General features: G+C 35.8%; 2 protein-coding genes and 1 long non-coding RNA gene across 8 annotated transcripts; all 3 read right to left on the reverse strand.

Annotated features, from left to right (window-relative positions):
* Positions 1 to 4071: 4071 nt before the first annotated feature.
* Positions 4072 to 10888, reverse strand: LOC117928184 (putative disease resistance RPP13-like protein 1). Of its 6 annotated transcripts, none has more exons than XM_034848103.1 (4): positions 9294 to 10888; positions 8986 to 9120; positions 6181 to 6267; positions 4072 to 4893 (listed from the first exon to the last, which is right to left on the reverse strand). In XM_034848103.1, coding segments are annotated over exons 1-2 (1431 nt in total). In that variant the 5' UTR covers positions 10723 to 10888; the 3' UTR covers positions 4072 to 4893; positions 6181 to 6267; positions 8986 to 9118. The 6 variants fall into 6 exon arrangements, with proteins under 6 accessions (XP_034703994.1, XP_034703990.1, XP_034703989.1 ...); XM_034848099.1 differs by lacking the exon at positions 9294 to 10888 and adding an exon at positions 6597 to 8774 and having other exon boundaries at positions 8986 to 9286; XM_034848098.1 differs by lacking the exon at positions 9294 to 10888 and adding an exon at positions 6597 to 7965 and having other exon boundaries at positions 8047 to 9286.
* A 1793-nt stretch (positions 10889 to 12681) lies between these two features.
* On the reverse strand, positions 12682 to 13382 carry LOC117928185. Its single transcript, XR_004653568.1, has 4 exons — positions 13295 to 13382; positions 13057 to 13119; positions 12877 to 12956; positions 12682 to 12757 (listed from the first exon to the last, which is right to left on the reverse strand). It is a non-coding gene; the product is annotated as an uncharacterized LOC117928185 (long non-coding RNA).
* Positions 13383 to 13412: 30 nt separating this feature from the next.
* On the reverse strand, positions 13413 to 16894 carry LOC117928203 (putative disease resistance protein At3g14460). The gene is made up of 2 exons (XM_034848124.1): positions 13475 to 16894; positions 13413 to 13421 (listed from the first exon to the last, which is right to left on the reverse strand). Exons 1-2 carry the CDS (start codon positions 16892 to 16894, stop codon positions 13413 to 13415), a joined length of 3429 nt encoding a protein of 1142 aa, XP_034704015.1.
* Between the last annotated feature and the right edge of the window lie 774 nt (positions 16895 to 17668).

Consider the following 17668-nt stretch of genomic DNA (forward strand, 5'->3'; position numbering starts at 1 on the left):
TCATTAATTTTAAAAAAATATAGAAAAAAAAACCTTAACTTCTATACATCAGTTTTACGTTCACTCAATTTAAAATATTTTAAAATATATGCACCTTTTCATAATTCAAATAATTATTTTCTAAAATAGTCATGATATTATATAAAATTATTCAAAATTAATTTATAATTTTAATTTGATAAAAGTGTTTTAAAAATAAATATATTATAATTTTTTTTAAAATAAATAGATCTTCAAGTGACAAATAAAATCTTTCGAATCTCTTATTTAATAATGATTTTATTTCATGTATTATGTAAGTCCCCCATCTTCTCATTTTATTTAATAAAATTGAATAAAAAATTTGTTAGTTGACATAAAAAAATAAAATAAGAAAAATTAAAAATACAATTAAAAATTACATATATAAAAATTAAATACGATTAAAAAAATTAAAATTTTAAAAATAAAATATTTACTTCTATTGTATTTTTAACTATTTCTTGATATTTATATTTTCTACCATAATGCTTTAATTAAATGAAAGTTAATATTTTATTTTTATATTTTTAACTTTAATTTTTTTTTATAGTTTTTATTGTATTTTTAATTCTTAAAATTTATTATTTTATTAATCTCTTATAAGTTCTCATGTTAAAATAATTGTTAATTGATAATAATAACATATAAAATGGTCATTTTAGGAAATAATTATTTGAGTTATAAAAAAATGTATATATTTTAAAATATTTTTAAATAGGTAAAGATAAATATGATTTATAAAATATTTGATTCTTTTTTTTATATATTTTTTAAATTAGTAAATAAAAACCCACTTTTCCCATAATATAAAATATTTTAAGGTTTTTAATTATTTACATATAATTTCCACTTCTTATAATTAATTTTAATTTTTATAATATATAAAATTGTATATCTATGATGTTACATCATCTATATCACAGATAAACTTTGGAGTTCAATAATCAGCCTCGCTGTGAATATTTGGAAATATTTTCATCAAAGAAGAAAAAGAAAAAGGAAACAAGTTGGATTCCATGGCGAGCTCCACACGGTTTCTATACATAACATGTTAATATCAAGCATTAAGTGCTCATTGAGTGCACCACTGAAAAGTCATAGGAAGAAAAGGGGAAGGGGACACAAATGTCAACAACTTTTGTATACAATTTTGAAGGGATTTTAATAAATATATAAAATTATAATAATTATATATTTTTATTTATACAAATAATATTTGAAGAAGTGCTACATTCTAGGCAATTTCCTATAACATAAAGTAAATGATGTACACCCATTTATTTTTAGGGTTCCTTCTTTGTAAGATATGTGCACAAAAATCAACTCCACCTAATTATGCTAATCATGTTATTTATATACGTATTTTTCTTCCTAAGTGTTTAGAAAATTATTTTATGCTCTAATAATTTGAAGTTTTATAGAATTATGCAATAATTCTAGTTCTTTAATATAAATAAATAATAACCCATTAGTACTATTTGTTAGATTTTCTTAAACGGATCTATAAATCTGGCTCATAATCTTTTAGCAATTTTGGATTTCCGTTGATTTAGTTTTTTACTATTGATTGTTATTAATAGCCATGAATTATGACATTGACTTTGTGACGGGTAGAGTGAATATAAATAGAATTTTTATAGTTGGATCCTAAGTCTCCAATTTCTATTCACACATATATACACAATCGTTTTGAAATTGATTAAGGATTTAAAAACACCTCAACCCATCTTATTGATTAAGGGTTTATCTGCCATGTCAATATCAAGTATTAATTGTTGATTGAGGTGAAAGATGAATTAATATACACCACCGATAGGAAGATAAAAGGAATATGACACAAATGTTCAACAACTTTTTTATACAATTTTGAAGGGATTTTAATAAATATATAAAATAATAATAATTATGTATATATATTTATATAAATAATATTTGAAGCATAGCTACATTCTAGGCAATTTCCTTTAACATAAAGTAAATGTTGTAACCCACACCCCACCCCCCTTCCCAATATTTTCATGGTTCATTTGAAATTTTATAGAGTTATGCAATAGCTCTAGTACTTTAATATAAATCAATAACAATCCATTTGTAGTACTATCATCTTAACTACAAATTTTTTTATGATGTGACATATTTGAAATACATCTTTTAGTAAAGGAAGATTTTTACCTTATTTTTGAAATAGTAATATTGAAGAATAAGAATCATAATAGAAACACAAATAAAGATGAATTAAAATACTATGTAAAAAATAATTAAATTTTTTAATAAAATTAGTTTTATGAGAATAAAGTTTTGATTTTGATTTTGGACAAATAATTGAAATGCAATAATTCAACATTTCAAACATACTCATAATATAATGTGTGTGAAAAAAAGGTCAATCAAATATTTTGTATTGGCCTAGTGATCAAATGACAATTGTGGATGGTTTGGGGAAAAGGAGATAAGATTTAACTTTGTTTTGTCTACATATGAATTTGTAGACTTTTTTGTGGTGCTATGGTATGAAATAAAAATAGCAAAAGTTGAGGGACCATAGACTTGTATATTTAAAAACATGAGAGAACTCTAACCCAATGTATATAAAGAATTTTCAGTTTTTTTTATGACCATTACTAATTTTAGTTTATAATATAGAAAATTTAGTATCTAATAGAAGACAACATGTAATAATTTATACATAGAAAACCTAAATAACTTGTTATTTAGGAAAAAAAAAATCACACCACTCATTTGATTGATTATTTTGTAATTTACTAGCATAAAAATAAGGGTCAAAGAAATTCCAATCCAAAACTTTGGTACTTCTCCTTTAGGGTGCACAAATTTTTTAGCTTCATGATTTTTATCTCCTAGGTTATACTTTCATTCACGGTTATGCAAACAAGGGATCCCTAATCAACACAACTCATGTAACAAGTCATTAATTCATGTTCATTGCTAGATAATGAAAAAAAAGAAAAGAAAGATATGTCATCCATGATTATTTACTTGTAAGGTTTGAAATCATATTATTCCTTGGAAATGATGAATCAAGGATAGTCCTTGGGATTTTTTTATGATTGAAGAAGTATCTTGGTTATAGGGATTTGGTATGCTTCAGGTTTAGTATTGAATTTGAAAGTAATTAACCTAAAATTGTGTTGACTTAAGATTTGGTTTTGGTTTAAGAAATAATGATCTCAAGATTTTATTCACTCAACATTTTGTAGTTAACCCTAAGATTGTATTAGCTTATGACTGATTTAATATTCCTTGAATCACATAAATAGGTTTACCTTGATTTCTTGAACAATTAATCGATTGTTAGATAAAATGGCTACTTTTGAGTTTGAGCATAACAAATGGTATAGGAGTATGTAGTCAATTTGAAAACCTCTTTCACAATAAGACAAAACTTCATAATCAAAGTGGGACAATTGAGATCATGACAAACAACAATGTAAATGTTAGTCGTAACCATTCCCATGGCTTTATTTGACCATTACCAATATGATCATTTGATCACCCCACTTTCATAATAAGACAATACAATCAAATCACAATGGCTAAGAGTCTTTCATTTCTTTTCCAAACAAGCTGAAGAACAAGTCAAGGAAAGAGAAAATGAATTAGATGAGCCTCAAGAAATGATGGCTCAAGAAGTTGGCTAGGGATTTTTTGGCTTGAGATTTGGGGGGTGAGCCTTATTATTATGTAGATTTGTAACTATAGCACATTTTGGAAATAATGGCTCAAGGAGTAAACCTAAGATTGTGTTGACTTGGAATTGCCCTAGGAATTTCATATGCTCAAAGTTTGGTATTAGCTTTGTGATTGTGTCAAATTTGCAACATTGTCACTCCTAAAGATATAATGACCCAAGCTAGAACTATTGACCCCGAGAAGTAAGCACAATTATTTTTCTACTATTCAAGAAATAATGGCTCTAGGATTAATTCGATTGTGTTTAACCCATGGATTTTGTTACACCTAAGCTGACTCAAGATTTATCGTTATCACAACACTCTTTGGAAAATTATGGTTCAAAGAGCAAGTCAAATATCAATCTTAAAAAGTAACCTCAAGATTGTATTGCCTTAGGATTTGGTGCAGAAAGAAAATTTACTTGAGATAAGAAATTGAAAAAAAAAAGAGAAAAAGAATCAATATATAACTGAAAAGTAACATATTCATGCTTGACACTTCAATGTTGGCATTAATTACTTCATCATTCTTCTCTTCTTACCTGAAAGAAGAAATTAAAAGAAAAAATGAAGCACTAACTTATCATGCTTACTCAAAATGGTCTTGAAGAAAGCAGATAATCATGTAGTATTGAGGTCATGCCTCGAAAGTTTTTCAGTCAACCCTTTGGACCAGAGCTTAGGACACCTATAGATGGATATAGTTTCAAGAGAACGCAGGTTTTTGAAAGCCACAGGTGCGACGGAATCCAGTTTACGAATAAAAAAATTGCTCAGTTGTGGGAAAAAGATAGTCATCATCTGATAGAGAAGCCAGAGCTGGACAAACACCAGAAATGTACAAATGATGAAAGAGAAGTGAGCCTGTGGAGGCCCTACTCAGATAATGGCAGCTTCAGATTCACATGATCTCCCATATAAAGTGATGTAAGGTTGGAGGCTAAACTGCAGTCTTCTGCTTCTTCTGGTTAGCCCAGTCTTCCAATTTCAAATATTTAAGATTGCCAAGCAGCCCTGCTGCTCCAAAGTCCAAAGGGTACAAGTCCATGCCACTACCAGATCTCCAGACTTTCAAGACCACTGAGGCATTCTAATCCAAACCTGCTCTCCTACAAAAGATGCAATCTCCCAACATCCTCTTACCATCAGTTTTGCAGGCAGCCCTTTCCTTTGTCAAAACCTACATCATGGCAAAAACATACCCAATTTAAATTATGAATGAGCAGACATACCCAGTTTAAAATAAGGAAGAGTGGTCTCTGCTTTTGTTATTTTGAGTAGGGAAAGTAGAGTTCAAAGAAAATTGCTAATATTTATGATATATGAAAACCCGTGCCTGATTGAAAGCAAGGAGAGAATAGGGCTGGGACAGTAAATGGGTATATCTAATATCTATATCAATAATGGGGATGTGGGCAATGTAGTTCTCTTATAAGCACATTTCTTCTAGAATAGGACAGCCTGTGCTAGCCTTCTAAGTATTGCAGGCAGCCCAAGGACCAGAGATTAGGTGATCAATAAATATGTAGGCACCTTTCTTAAGATACTATAGTATACATCCAGAGTCAGCCAGAAGGTTTGTTTAATGCCCTCTCCAATCTTCTTAAGACTGGATTGAACTCAAAACAAAAGTAGTATAACCTTGCACAAATAAACCTGCAGGACAATTCGTGGATCTGTGGATGGAACTGTATATGTGTAAAATTAAGGTTAATCACACTGCAAAAACAACAGAATGCCAACGTTACTTCATCTAGAAAAATGACTCTGTTTGTGTGAAACAGAGGATTAACAGCAGCATGAAAAGCAAAGAGAGAATGCCAAGCCATAACTACAGACGATGTCCACCTCTAAATGAAACATCAATGAAAAATCTTGTGAGAAATTAAAAATCAATTGCACCAGTCATAGAAATTCACCATCTTTTTTTCATCCTACATGTTGAGAAGAAATTTCATTTATTTTCTGAAGGCCAAACCAATATGGGGCCATTGAAATGGGAAGCCACATATTCTGAACAGGGAGACATACCTATTAGTTTGCTTTCATCTCTACACTAGGAAACCAGAACTCTAAGGGAGACATACCTGTTTACCTCTGCAACATCCTTGTCAAGCCAGAACCCCATGAATTTAGAATGAAAATTGGCAGTCACATTAGCAGGAAAAGAATTAGCAAGAACTACACTAACATTATCAATCAAAATGAGCTTGTTCAAGATAGTTTATACATAGCTTCAGTTCATAATGGCACTCTGTGGTTGAATGAGTGATGTTTGGATAGAAATTTGAAGTGAGCAACAATGAACAATTTCTTGAAATACCATCAAAGACTTAGTGACATGACAATGTAAATATTTATAAATGATCATTGCAAAGCATTTTTCAAATCACTATACAAGTCTACCAACAATTATAAAAATAAAAAGGACACAGTTGAAGAGACAATAAGTGAGAGAAGAACCCACCCCAGTGAGTAACTTCTGTCAAAGATCTTCTGTCATCTTCACCCTGTGCTTCCTGCCACATCTCTACCAAGCATTATCCCTCTGAATCTACAAGGCAAGAACAGAAATTGGTTACAACTTCACCAGCATTATGAAGAGAAATAATTACATAAAATTTCAGAATGATTGGATCTCTTGAAACAGTTTCAAGGACAAAATAAAATGACAAAGTAAATATTTACAGAGTAAGAACCATTTCGAAAAGTAATACTAAACTTAAATGCTATCATAGGTTTCATCATCTGAATTATAGGTTTACTTACTTTCATCTTCTCTGCAGAACTTTTATTTGTGTAAAAAATTCGGACTAAATCCAAGACATTTGGTTTAAATATTGGAAAGTAAACAAAGGCTAGAAAAGCAGAAGTAGGTTGTACCTGATTGACTAAAGTAAGCATAAAGATGAATGGATCTATCCTTCTTGACAAGAGAAAAATGTATTTCAATCTGAGTCTGCTATCTTTCAATGGATGTATGAGCCATCTATTTGAATGCAGGGGATGTGGGAGAAGTTGGGCCAGTATCCTCCCTTCTCCTTTAAGCAGCTTTCTTTTATAATAGGACAACCAGTGATTTCAAGTCTTCCAAGTGTTGCAGGCAACTCCAAGGAACTGAGCTTGCAGCAACAATCAATACCTAGTTCAGTAAGAGACACCAGATTTTGGAGAGCCAGGGAGGTTAAAGATTCCAGTTCACTGATGAAAAGATAGGTCAGAGATGGAGGAAGCAGACACTCTTCATCCGAAAAAGAAGCCATATTGGGAAACACTCCACAAATGGACAATTCAGAAAGAGAGGTGAGGGTAAGGAGTCCCCATTCAGATATGGGTGTTTTCAGATTCTGACACAATCCAACGTAAAGTGATGTTAGATTGGGGGGCAAACCCCCTTCTGGAAAGGATTCCACTCCTGGACAACCCCGTATGCTGAGAGTCTGAACAGATGTGAGGTTTTTCATTTGCTGTGGAAGGGACCTGAGATTCACACATCTCCAAATACGAAGGTGCATGAGGTTGGGGGTGGACAACCCTCTTTTTGGAAAACACTCCAGACCTCCACAATCTTCTATGTGGAGCTCCTTGAGGCTTGTAAGGCATTCTGGTAGGATTTTAAGATTTGGATAGCCCCTTATGTCTAAATATTCAAGAGCTGTGCCATTGGGTGACATTTTCTCTGATATTGACTCCAAGTTTGCGCATCCCCAAATACAAAGGAGCTCAAGGGTGGAGGGTAACTCTCCTGTTGGAAAGAACTTGAGAGAGGAACAATTCTTTATCCACAATTTTTCAAGGCAACAAGTGTTTTTGCTTACAGTGGAAGAGGACTTGTGGTGCATCATTCCCTCTGGTAGAGACTCCAAATTTTCACAATCTTCAACCCTCATATGCTTGAGCGTGGTGGGCAGCTCACCATTTGGAAAGCATATGAGAGATGGGCAGTTCTGCAGCACCAGAGATCTGAGCAAGGGTGACAAAGCGGCCTCTGGAAATGAAACCAGTTTGGGGCACCTCTCTAATTTCAACTCTTGGAGAGATATGAGACTTTGCAATCCGTGTGGCAGCTCCTCCAGGTTAGCACAGTCTTGTATTTTCAAAATTTTAAGTTTGCAAGGTAGCATTTGCTCCTCCAACGTTACAAGCCAGTGACACCGTCCAATAGCTAATGTTTCAAGACAACTACCAACCCCACTTCTGAACACCACCCCTTCACATTCTTCTAAACTTAATTCACCAAGAGATGCAAATCCTGAAAAGGGAACTTTCAAATTTGGACACCCAAAGATATCAAGTTTAACCAGAGAAGGTAGGCAATCAGGCAACTGTATACCTAGCTTTGAGCATCTCCTTATTGTAAGTTCTCGAAGGAATGGAAATGGTCCCACTTGTTCATCTGCATCTGGAAAAAACCAATCTTTCCATGTTGGCATATTTTCAAACTTCAGAAACTCCAAGGAAGGAAAAGACTTGACAATCCCTCCATAAAACTCCTCATCTATGGTTCTAACTTCACTCATCCCTTCGATATGCAAGTTTTTGAGTAAGGATAATTGGCCGAGAGCCGGTAACGATGTGCATATCTTGCAATTCTTGAGAACCAAGTGTGTCATTAAAGGGAATGAGGGATTCTTTATCCAACTTGGAAAGTTTAGTCCACCATAGAATGCAATGGTGAGCTTTTCCAGATTTCTATGAGGTTGTAGCCACTCTAAAACAAGCGTCTCATTCATTTTATTTCTTGATTCACCAAAATCACTGCTCCATTTCAGTGTTAACTCTTTGATGTTCTGCTTCTTCTGTAAATTAACACTCCTTGCATCTTGAATATCTACCACATTATGCAACCCTGAAATAGAAAGCTTTCCTTGGAGACCCAGCAAATTCTTTAATTCTTTGACACCCGACCTGCTACCTTTGCCCACAATAAAGTCGGATAATGTTTGCAAATTGGTTAAGTGTCCCATTTGAGGGGGCATCTCCTGTAGTTGAACTGCACCAGAAATATCAACATGTCGAAGGTTGATGAGGCCTCCAATTCCCATAGGCAACTCAACAAGTCTATAGCAATTGCGTAATATTAGTGTTTGCAAATTATAAAGATGACCCACTGAATCGGGTAACCTATTCATCAAAGAATCAGATAAATTCAAATAGCGCAGATGTTTCAAACCGCCTATGGAATTTGGTAACATCTCACTTATGAAATAACCGCTTAATGACAATACCCGCAAACATTTCATTTCTTTTAAAAGGTCATCTAGCACCTTACTTGAAATGAAATATGTAGAAAATGTAGTCAGTGGCAAAGCAACCAACGTCCGCAAACACCTAGCCTTACAAAACGCTTCGAATTTTCTCATCATCTCGTAACGTTGACGATTGAATGACAAATGACGAGCCTTCTCTGAAACAGCCATGGATTGCTTATTATTCTCTAACTCATCATTCAAATTAAACATATGTCTCCGGAAATAGATTGAGCTAGATCGTTAATAAGATCATGCATCAAAAATTGGGATGAATTTTGAGTTGACTGTTGAAAAAATGACCTTGAGAATAAATCATCAAAGTACTCACAACCTAACTTCTCAGGCTGGTTCTCTCCCTTTGTTTGTTGCAGAAAACCTTCTGCCATCCATAATAGGATTAATTCATCTTTGTCGAATTCGTAGTCTTTTGGAAATATCGAGCAATAAGCAAAACACCGCTTCAAATGAGAAGGAAGATGATGGTAACTTAACTTGAGAGCGGGAAGAATACGACTTTTCTCCTCCGGAAAATCCCATATCTTGCTTGTTAATATATCTTCCCATGCTCTGCGATTTAGTTGATTGCGCAACATGCCACCAAGGGCCTTTGCTGCCAAAGGCAAGCCTTTGCACCTTCTGACTATCTCCTCTCCAACTTCTTTCAGGTGTGGATAAGCATCAAAGTCTCTTGCCCCCAATGCTTGTCGGGTGAATAAAGATAGACAATCATCATATGATAACTCCTGAAGGGGATAAGCTGAACAAGTTCCGGTAACAGATACAACCCCTTTATTACGGGTTGTGACAATAAGCTTACTACCTGACGCTCCGGCTCTCATCGGCATGCACAAAATATCCCATTCATCAAAATTCTCATTCCAAACGTCGTCCAAGATGAGAAGAAATTTCTTCCGGTAAAGTTTCTCCCTGAGCTCAATCTGAAGCAAATTAAGATTGTTGGCATAACGTGTATGTGGAGAAAGTGATTGCAGAATAGTTTTGGTCACCCTCAAAACATCAAAATCATCGGAAACACAGACCCAAGCTCGCAAATCAAAATGATCCTTCACTTTATCGTCATTAAACGCAAGTTGAGCAAGAGTAGTTTTGCCTATACCTCCCATGCCGACGATAGGGATCACGCAGACTTCATCATCACTTGGATCATCCTTGAGCAGCATGGCAAGTATGGCAGCCTTTTCTGTTTCCCTGCCGTAAATACGAGATTCAAGCACCAAAGAAGTGGATGGCAGTTTCCGTAGTCTCTTTCTACCAGACCAACCAGCAGAAACATCTCTTAAATCCAGGTGCTTTTTTTGGGCTGAAATATCTTGCAATCTGGCAGTGATCTCCTCTATCTTGGAACCCATACTTAAATTGGACCAAGCAGCACTCAAAGTGAGACTAGTAGACAGAGAAGAGAAAATGCTCCGAACAGTACCAGTGGGCGGTTGGGGTTGAGCCACGATCAAGTTGCGTCGCAAAGCTTGGGTGGCGAATTCGTCCAAGATGTCCTCAACATCATAAGCCAAGTCTCTGAGGTCGTCTAGCCACATCTTCACCAGGGGGTTTGTCATCTGCTTCTCCTCCGCGTCATGGAGCACTGCGTAGATCTTCATCAATATTTTCTTCCACTCGTTCAGTTCAGAATCCACTTGCTCTTCACGTGCGTACTTCCACAGCTCCGGCGAGGCGACCATGTCGACCAACTTCTGAATGAACCCAGACAAAACGGCTTCTCCAACAAAACCGGCCATGTTTTTTTTCTTTTCTTGTAGGTAACAAGGGATTGATAAGGGAACTCTCTGCAACAGATCTTTAAGAATATTAGATATTCTTCAGAAGAAAAGTTTGTAGCTAAAAAAGTATTAGGGAAAGTCTCTGCAACTCTAGAGAAGAAAAAGTATTTGGGAACACGGCATTGAATTCCATGGAAGTGAGGGTCCATATTTTCACTTCATGCCAAAACTTCTTACATGTCATGGTCTCCTCACGAGCCATGGTCCTCTTTTGTACTATGGCCCCCTCATGCACTAGACTATTCAAACACTTCGTAATTTCCACCATTCAAGATCCAATAATTAATTAGGAAAGACCACATTATTATAGATAATGAAATATATGCTTTATATATCACATTCTTATTAGATAATGATGACACCACCTTTAACCAAAATATCTTCTACAATTTTCTTACATGTTCCATTCTTCTTGACTTTAGTAAGATCACACAAAGAAGTACATGAAGTTTAATGTGATTCGACTAGTTCGTATGTATAAAATATTTGTTACGTTGATATGATATTGTAATATTAGATTTCTTTATACAATAAGGAATGTTATCGGAAATATCTTTACAAATTTTCTAGATATTAAAGCAACAAATTTACCTGATGAAGATGAGTTTATAAAAACTATATATGATAGATAGAAATACGAAAAAGAGCGAGAGACACCGAGTAGAATAATAACTCACAATTCAAGGTATACGTATAAGGAGTAGGGAAATATGATATTTTTTGTTCTTTATAATATTTTTTATTTTATGATATAGTGAAATTATTTTCTCTCATCCATAGATATAAAAATAGTTAGTTAAATCAAGTTAAACCCCATATACATTTTTGTGAAAAAATTATCTTTATATTCTTATATTAATATGTTGGCAATAAATCTTTGTCTATGTTAGAGCTTTTTTTTTTATACAACATGTTATATCAAAGTTTTTTCCGACACATACAACAAGTGGTATTGGAACTAGGTAATGGGTTTAAGTTATAGAAGTAGAATGTTAAAGAAAGAATTGTTAGGTATGTGATATCATGACTCATTGAGAAAATGATAGCTAAAATAAATGATCCAGGATAGGTATGTAAGGCAAACCCAAAGTCCACAAGACAGGTGTTTTATGGGTAAGGATGAAAATATAAAAAATATAAATTTTATAAATATACATTTATTATTAAATTACATTATAGATTATTTTACAATATTATTATGATAATATGTCTAATTTTAAAATATATTTAATATTAAAATTATGATCCATTTTAATTTAAAAGTATTCAATGATATCAAATAAATAATAATATATGTATAATTTTTTTAATATTTATATTTATTATATTTAATAAATATATAGATTATATAAAAAATACAAAATTATGTTTTTATATTTTTGGTAATAAATTAAATCAAATATAAAAATAAAATAATTATAATTTATTTATTTAATAATATAAAAATTGAAAAATCAATGAAATATCAGTAAAATATCCAAAAATATCGATGAAATATCAGTTAAAACACAAAAAAAAATAGAAAAATTGATAAAATATCTAAAAATATTGATTGATGGATATATCTTTTTGAATTTTGTATCACGGATATTGGATATATTATGGATATATCGGCATATATTTGGGTATTTTAATCCTTGGTTATGGGATCTTCAATCTCCATTGTGATTGTTAAGTCACGTTATAAGCCTCAGTATAAGTAAAAGAGTCTTAGGATAGATGTGTTGTGGGATAGTCAAGTCCCATCACGAGCCTTCAAATCGTTAAGCTTTGGAATAAGTGTTAATTAAGGGGTGGTTATGGCATAATAGAACAAGTCATAAACACTACAGTGCACCAACCTTTACTTGAAGTTGGAAAATAAATAAATCAATAGAAGTATATGATATGTAACTGAGAATAGCATACATATTCCTGCTTGTGTACAATAGCAGAAACCAGAAGAATAAGTCCTAATAAGCACTGAACACGTTCATCATTCTTTTCTTCATACCTGAGATAAGAAATTCAGAAAAGGAACTATCAACTTACAAAATGGAGGAACCCATATCGGAGATTCTCAGAAGGAAAAACAAAATAGATAATCATCTAACATTGAGGTAAAAAACATACCATCACCATGTGAATTTGCTGCTTAATGTTCGGAAATTTTGGATTTCATATGTTTCTTTGCTTCTTTGTTTCTTTCCTTCCTGTATGTAGACAGAAATTTCCATTCTTTATTTAGAAATGAACTCAGAATTTTGCCATTGAAAATGGGAGATGCATACTGGGAATAGGCAGTAGGCATACCTTGTTGAAGGAGGGAAAAACACAGCGCAAACGACAAATGACTCATCAATCGGCTTCCTTGATCTGAAACAAATAAGAACAAAACAGCTTAAGCAGGGCAAGAGATTTTGCACCCAGTTTTAGCCATAAGCCAATGATGCGGTCAAAAGCCACCTCCTATCCAAGCCTTCAATAAACACATGGAAAATCATATTAACAAGATAATCTGAAACTGGGATTGAGTTGCAAATAGGCATACCTGACTGAGTTTTTTTTGTCTCTTTTGTGTACAGGACAGAGAATTCATCTTGGGATGCTGTTAGCATTCCCTTATTTCAAGTCTTGATAGCGTTGCACGCAGCCCAATGGACCGGAGCTTAGGGCACCTGTAGATGGATATCCTTTCAAGAGAAAAGAGGTTTTTGAGAGCCAGACAGGCCAGGGAATCCAGCTTACTGATAAAAAGTTTGCTCAGAGTTGTAGGAAGAAGACAGTCATCATCTGAAAGAGATGCCAGACTTGGACATACACCGGAAATGTACAGTGATGAAAGAGAAGTGAGCCTGTGGAGGCCCCATTCAGATAATGGCACCTTCAGATTCACACAATCTTTGATTGAGAGCGAGGTAAGGTTGGGAGCCAAACCGCATTCTGGAAATGACTCCAAGCCCTGACAATTCCTGATATTCAGTCCTTGAAGAGATGAAAGGTTCTGCATTTGATGAGGCAGGGACTTCAGGTTCTCACAGTTGTTAATATAAAGGTCTCTGAGATTGGGAGTGGGCAAGCCCCTTTCTGGAAAGGACACAAGACCTTGACAACCATATATATAGAGATACTTGAGGCTGTGGAGGAATCCTGGAAGGATTTTCATGTTTGGATAATTGGAAATGGACAACTGTTCAAGTGCAGTATTGCTGTGCAACATCTGCTCTGAAATTGGTTGAAATTGCCCGCAGTCCCATATCTCAAGCCGCTTAAGGGTGGAGGGTAGCTCGCCTGTTGGAAGGGATGGAAGGGATGAACATTTTCTGATCTCCAAGACTTCAAGACAACAAGAGTTGGTGCTAACCATAGAATTGTGGTGCATCATTCCCTCTGGCAGAGTCTGTAGATTTGCACAATCCTTGATCTTCAGTTGCTTAAGTGAGGCAGGCAGCTCACCTTCTGGAAAGCTAATGAGGCATGGGCAGTGTTCAATCTCCAAATATTCAAGGAAACCTGAGTTGTAATTGTGAGGTAGTAACTTCAGAGTCTTGCATTTCTGCAGCACGAGACTTCTCAGCATCGGTGGCAAGCCCATCTCTGGAAATGACTCCAGTTTGGGGCAACTCTGTAATGACAACTCTTCAAGACATGTGAGACTTTGCAGACCATTAGGCAGCCTCTGCAGGTTAGCACAGTTTTCTATTTTCAAATGTTTGAGATTGCATGGCAGCCTTTGCTCCTCCAAGGATACAAGTCCATGGCACTGCCAGATATCTATACTTTCAAGACCCCGGAGGCATTCTAATCCAAATCTGTTCTCCCACAAAGACGTCATCTCCCCACATCCTCTTATCACCAGTTTTTGAAGGGCTGCTAACAACTGGGTATATCCTTCCCTTAGACAAGTTAATCTGGAAATTCTCTGAATGTTTAGTGTAGTGAGGGAGCTCAGATCAACCCCGTTTCTCAACACAACCTCATTACATTCTACAACGTTTAAGCTACAAACATATGCAAGTCTTGGAAGTGCAGCCTTCAACTTTGGACATTCAAAAATTTCGAGCTCTGTCAGGGAAGGTAGGCAATTGGGCAAGCTTCCAGTCAGTTTGGGACATTCCCTTATTCTAAGCTCTCGAAGGCAAGAAAATAATCCTTCACATTCCTCAACCATATCAGAAAAACACCAGTCTTCCCATTCTGGCATATCCTCAAACCTTAGAGACTCCAAGCATGGAAAAGGCTGGAAAAGAGAGACCTCCCCAAAAAATTCATCACCTATGGTTTTAACTTTACACATTCCTTGAATGCGCAAGGCTTTGAGTAGAGATAGTCGTCCAAGACACAGTAGCGATGTGCATTTTCCACAATTTTTAAGGGTCAGGGACTCCATTTTTGCGAATGAAGGATTCCCTATCCAGCTTGGGAATTTTGGTCCTCCATAGAACTCAACTGTGAGCTTTTTCAGATTTCTTTGAGGTTGCAGCAACTCGAGCACAAGCATTTCATTCAATTCATTTCGTGAATCATCAAAATCACCACTCCATCCCATTGTTAGTTCTTCAATGTGGCACTTATTCTTTAAACAAGCATCCACTGCATCTCGTGTATTTCTCGCATTATGCAATCCTTGAATGGAAAGTTCTCCTTGAAGATCCAACAAGTGCTTCAATTCTTGTATGCTCGACCCATTACCTTTCCCCACAATAAACTTAGACAATGTTTGCAAATTTGTCAGGCTGCCCATTCGTGGGGGCATCTCTTGTAATTGACTTGTCCCAGCAATATCAAGATGTCGAAGGTTGATTAAATTTCCCATCCCCACAGGCATCTCAGTGAGACTCCAACAATCTCGTAATATTAAGGTTTGTAAATTATACAGATGACCTACTGAATTAGGTAACCTTTTAATTGAAGAGCGACATAGATTGAGATATCGTAGATGACTCAAATCATCAATTGAACTCGGCAGCTCACTCATCTTATAGCCACTTAAAGATAGTACCCGTAAGCATTTCATTTCCATTAAGAGGTCATGTGTCACCTTCGTAGTTATGAATGACAAACTTTTCATAAATGATACACTGATGGGTAAAGCTAGAAAAGTTCGAAGATACTTCCCTTTATCGACAACTTCAAATTTTTTGAAGATCTCATTAGCCTGACGAATGAATGACAAATGGCGAGCCCTTTGAAAAATATTTTCATTATTCTCCAACTTATCCTCCAAATTGAAACATACATTTCCGGCAATAGATTGAGCCAAATCATGGATGAGATCATGCATCATGAATCGCGGCATTATGTCACTTGATTGTTGAAAGAATGACCTTGATAACAACTCTGAGAAGTATTTGGAACCTAAGTCCTCCATTCGCTTCTTCCCTTTTGTTTGCTGCAGAAATCCTTCTCCCATCCATAAAAGGATTAATTCATCCTTTTTGAATTCATATCCCTTGGGAAAAATAGCGCAGTAAGCAAAGCACTGCTTCAGATGAGATGGGAGGTGATGATAGCTCAATTTGAGAGCTGGAAGAACACCACTTTTCTCTTCTGGTAGATCCCATATCTTACTCTTCAATATATCGTCCCATGCCTCATGGTTTAGTTCATTTCGCAAGATGCCTCCCAGGGCCTTTGCGACCAAAGGCAAGCCCCTGCATCTGTTCACCATTTCCTCTCCAATTATTTTCACGTGCGGATGAGCTTCAAAGTTCCTTGCTCCCAATGCATGCTGCGCAAACACAGCTCGACAATCATCATTTGACAGCTCCTGCAGGGGGTAAGGCGAAACCGTTCTGGTAAGTGACGCGACACCCATGTTGCGAGTAGTGATGATAACCTTACTGCCGGGTCCCCCTGCTCGTAAAGGGGTGCACAACCTATCCCATTTGTCATAGTTCTCGTTCCAGACATCATCTAGAACAAGCAGAAACTTCTTTCCAGACAATTTCTCTTTCAGCTTGACTTGAAGCAAGTTTAGATCATTGATCTCACGGGCATAAGAAGCAATTGACTGTAGAAGCGTTTTTGTTATCCTCAAAACATCAAAATCATCAGAAACACAAACCCAAGCCCTCAGATCAAAATGATTCTTCACTCTGTCGTCGTGGTAGGCAAGCTGGGCAAGGGTAGTTTTGCCGACACCTCCCATGCCGACTATAGGAATCACGCAGACTTCATTATCATGAACCAATTCATCCCTCAGCAACACTTCAAGTATCGCCTCTTTATCAGTTTCCCTGCCATAAACACGAGACTCAACCACCAGACAAGTTGTTTCAGGGACTCTTTTTCTCTTCCTGTTGGACCTCCCTTCAACATTCTCTCTCAAATCCAGGTCACCCTTTTGGGTAGAAATCTCATGTAATCTTGCAGTGATCTCCTCTATCTTAGACCCCATATTGAGATTATACACCAAAGCATTTGGATTGAAACGAGAAGACAAGGAGGAGATGAGGCTGCGTACCGTACTAGTACTTGGCTGAGGATCGTCTGTGATCAGCTTGCGCCGTAAAGCTTCGGTGGCGAAGTCGTCCAAGATGTCCTCAACATCATAGGCCAAGTCTCTGAGCTCGGCTAACCATATCTGCACGAACCGATTAGTCATCTGCTTCTCCTCAGCATCATGAAGCACTGCATGGATTTTCAGCAGTATTCCCTCCCACTTCTTGAGCTCGGCGTGGACTTGTTCTTCGCGGGCGAACTTCCGGAGGTCGGGGCAGGCCAACATGTCGACAAGCTTCTGAATGGAAGCAGATAGAAAAGCCTCTCCAACAAAAGCCATGGTTAGTTACTTTGCAGAAATCAGTCCCAAATCGTACAACAGAACCAGAAGAAATGGTTTATGTTGTGCTAACTAATGGTCGTAGAAATTTTGAATATGGTTCCCAGGGATTCTGGAGCGTTCAACTGTGAGGGGCCCCTG

Source organism: Vitis riparia, chromosome 13 (assembly GCF_004353265.1).
Source record: "Vitis riparia cultivar Riparia Gloire de Montpellier isolate 1030 chromosome 13, EGFV_Vit.rip_1.0, whole genome shotgun sequence".
NCBI classification, from domain to species: Eukaryota; Viridiplantae; Streptophyta; class Magnoliopsida; order Vitales; family Vitaceae; genus Vitis; species Vitis riparia.

What these genes read in the sequence shown, in the direction of transcription:
- LOC117928203 (XM_034848124.1), bottom strand. Translation starts at nt 16,894, where the DNA reads ATGGGAGGTGTCGGCAAAACTACCCTTGCCCAGCTTGCCTACCACGAC.
- LOC117928184 (XM_034848097.1), bottom strand. Translation starts at nt 9,175, where the DNA reads ATGTTTAATTTGAATGATGAGTTAGAGAATAATAAGCAATCCATGGCT.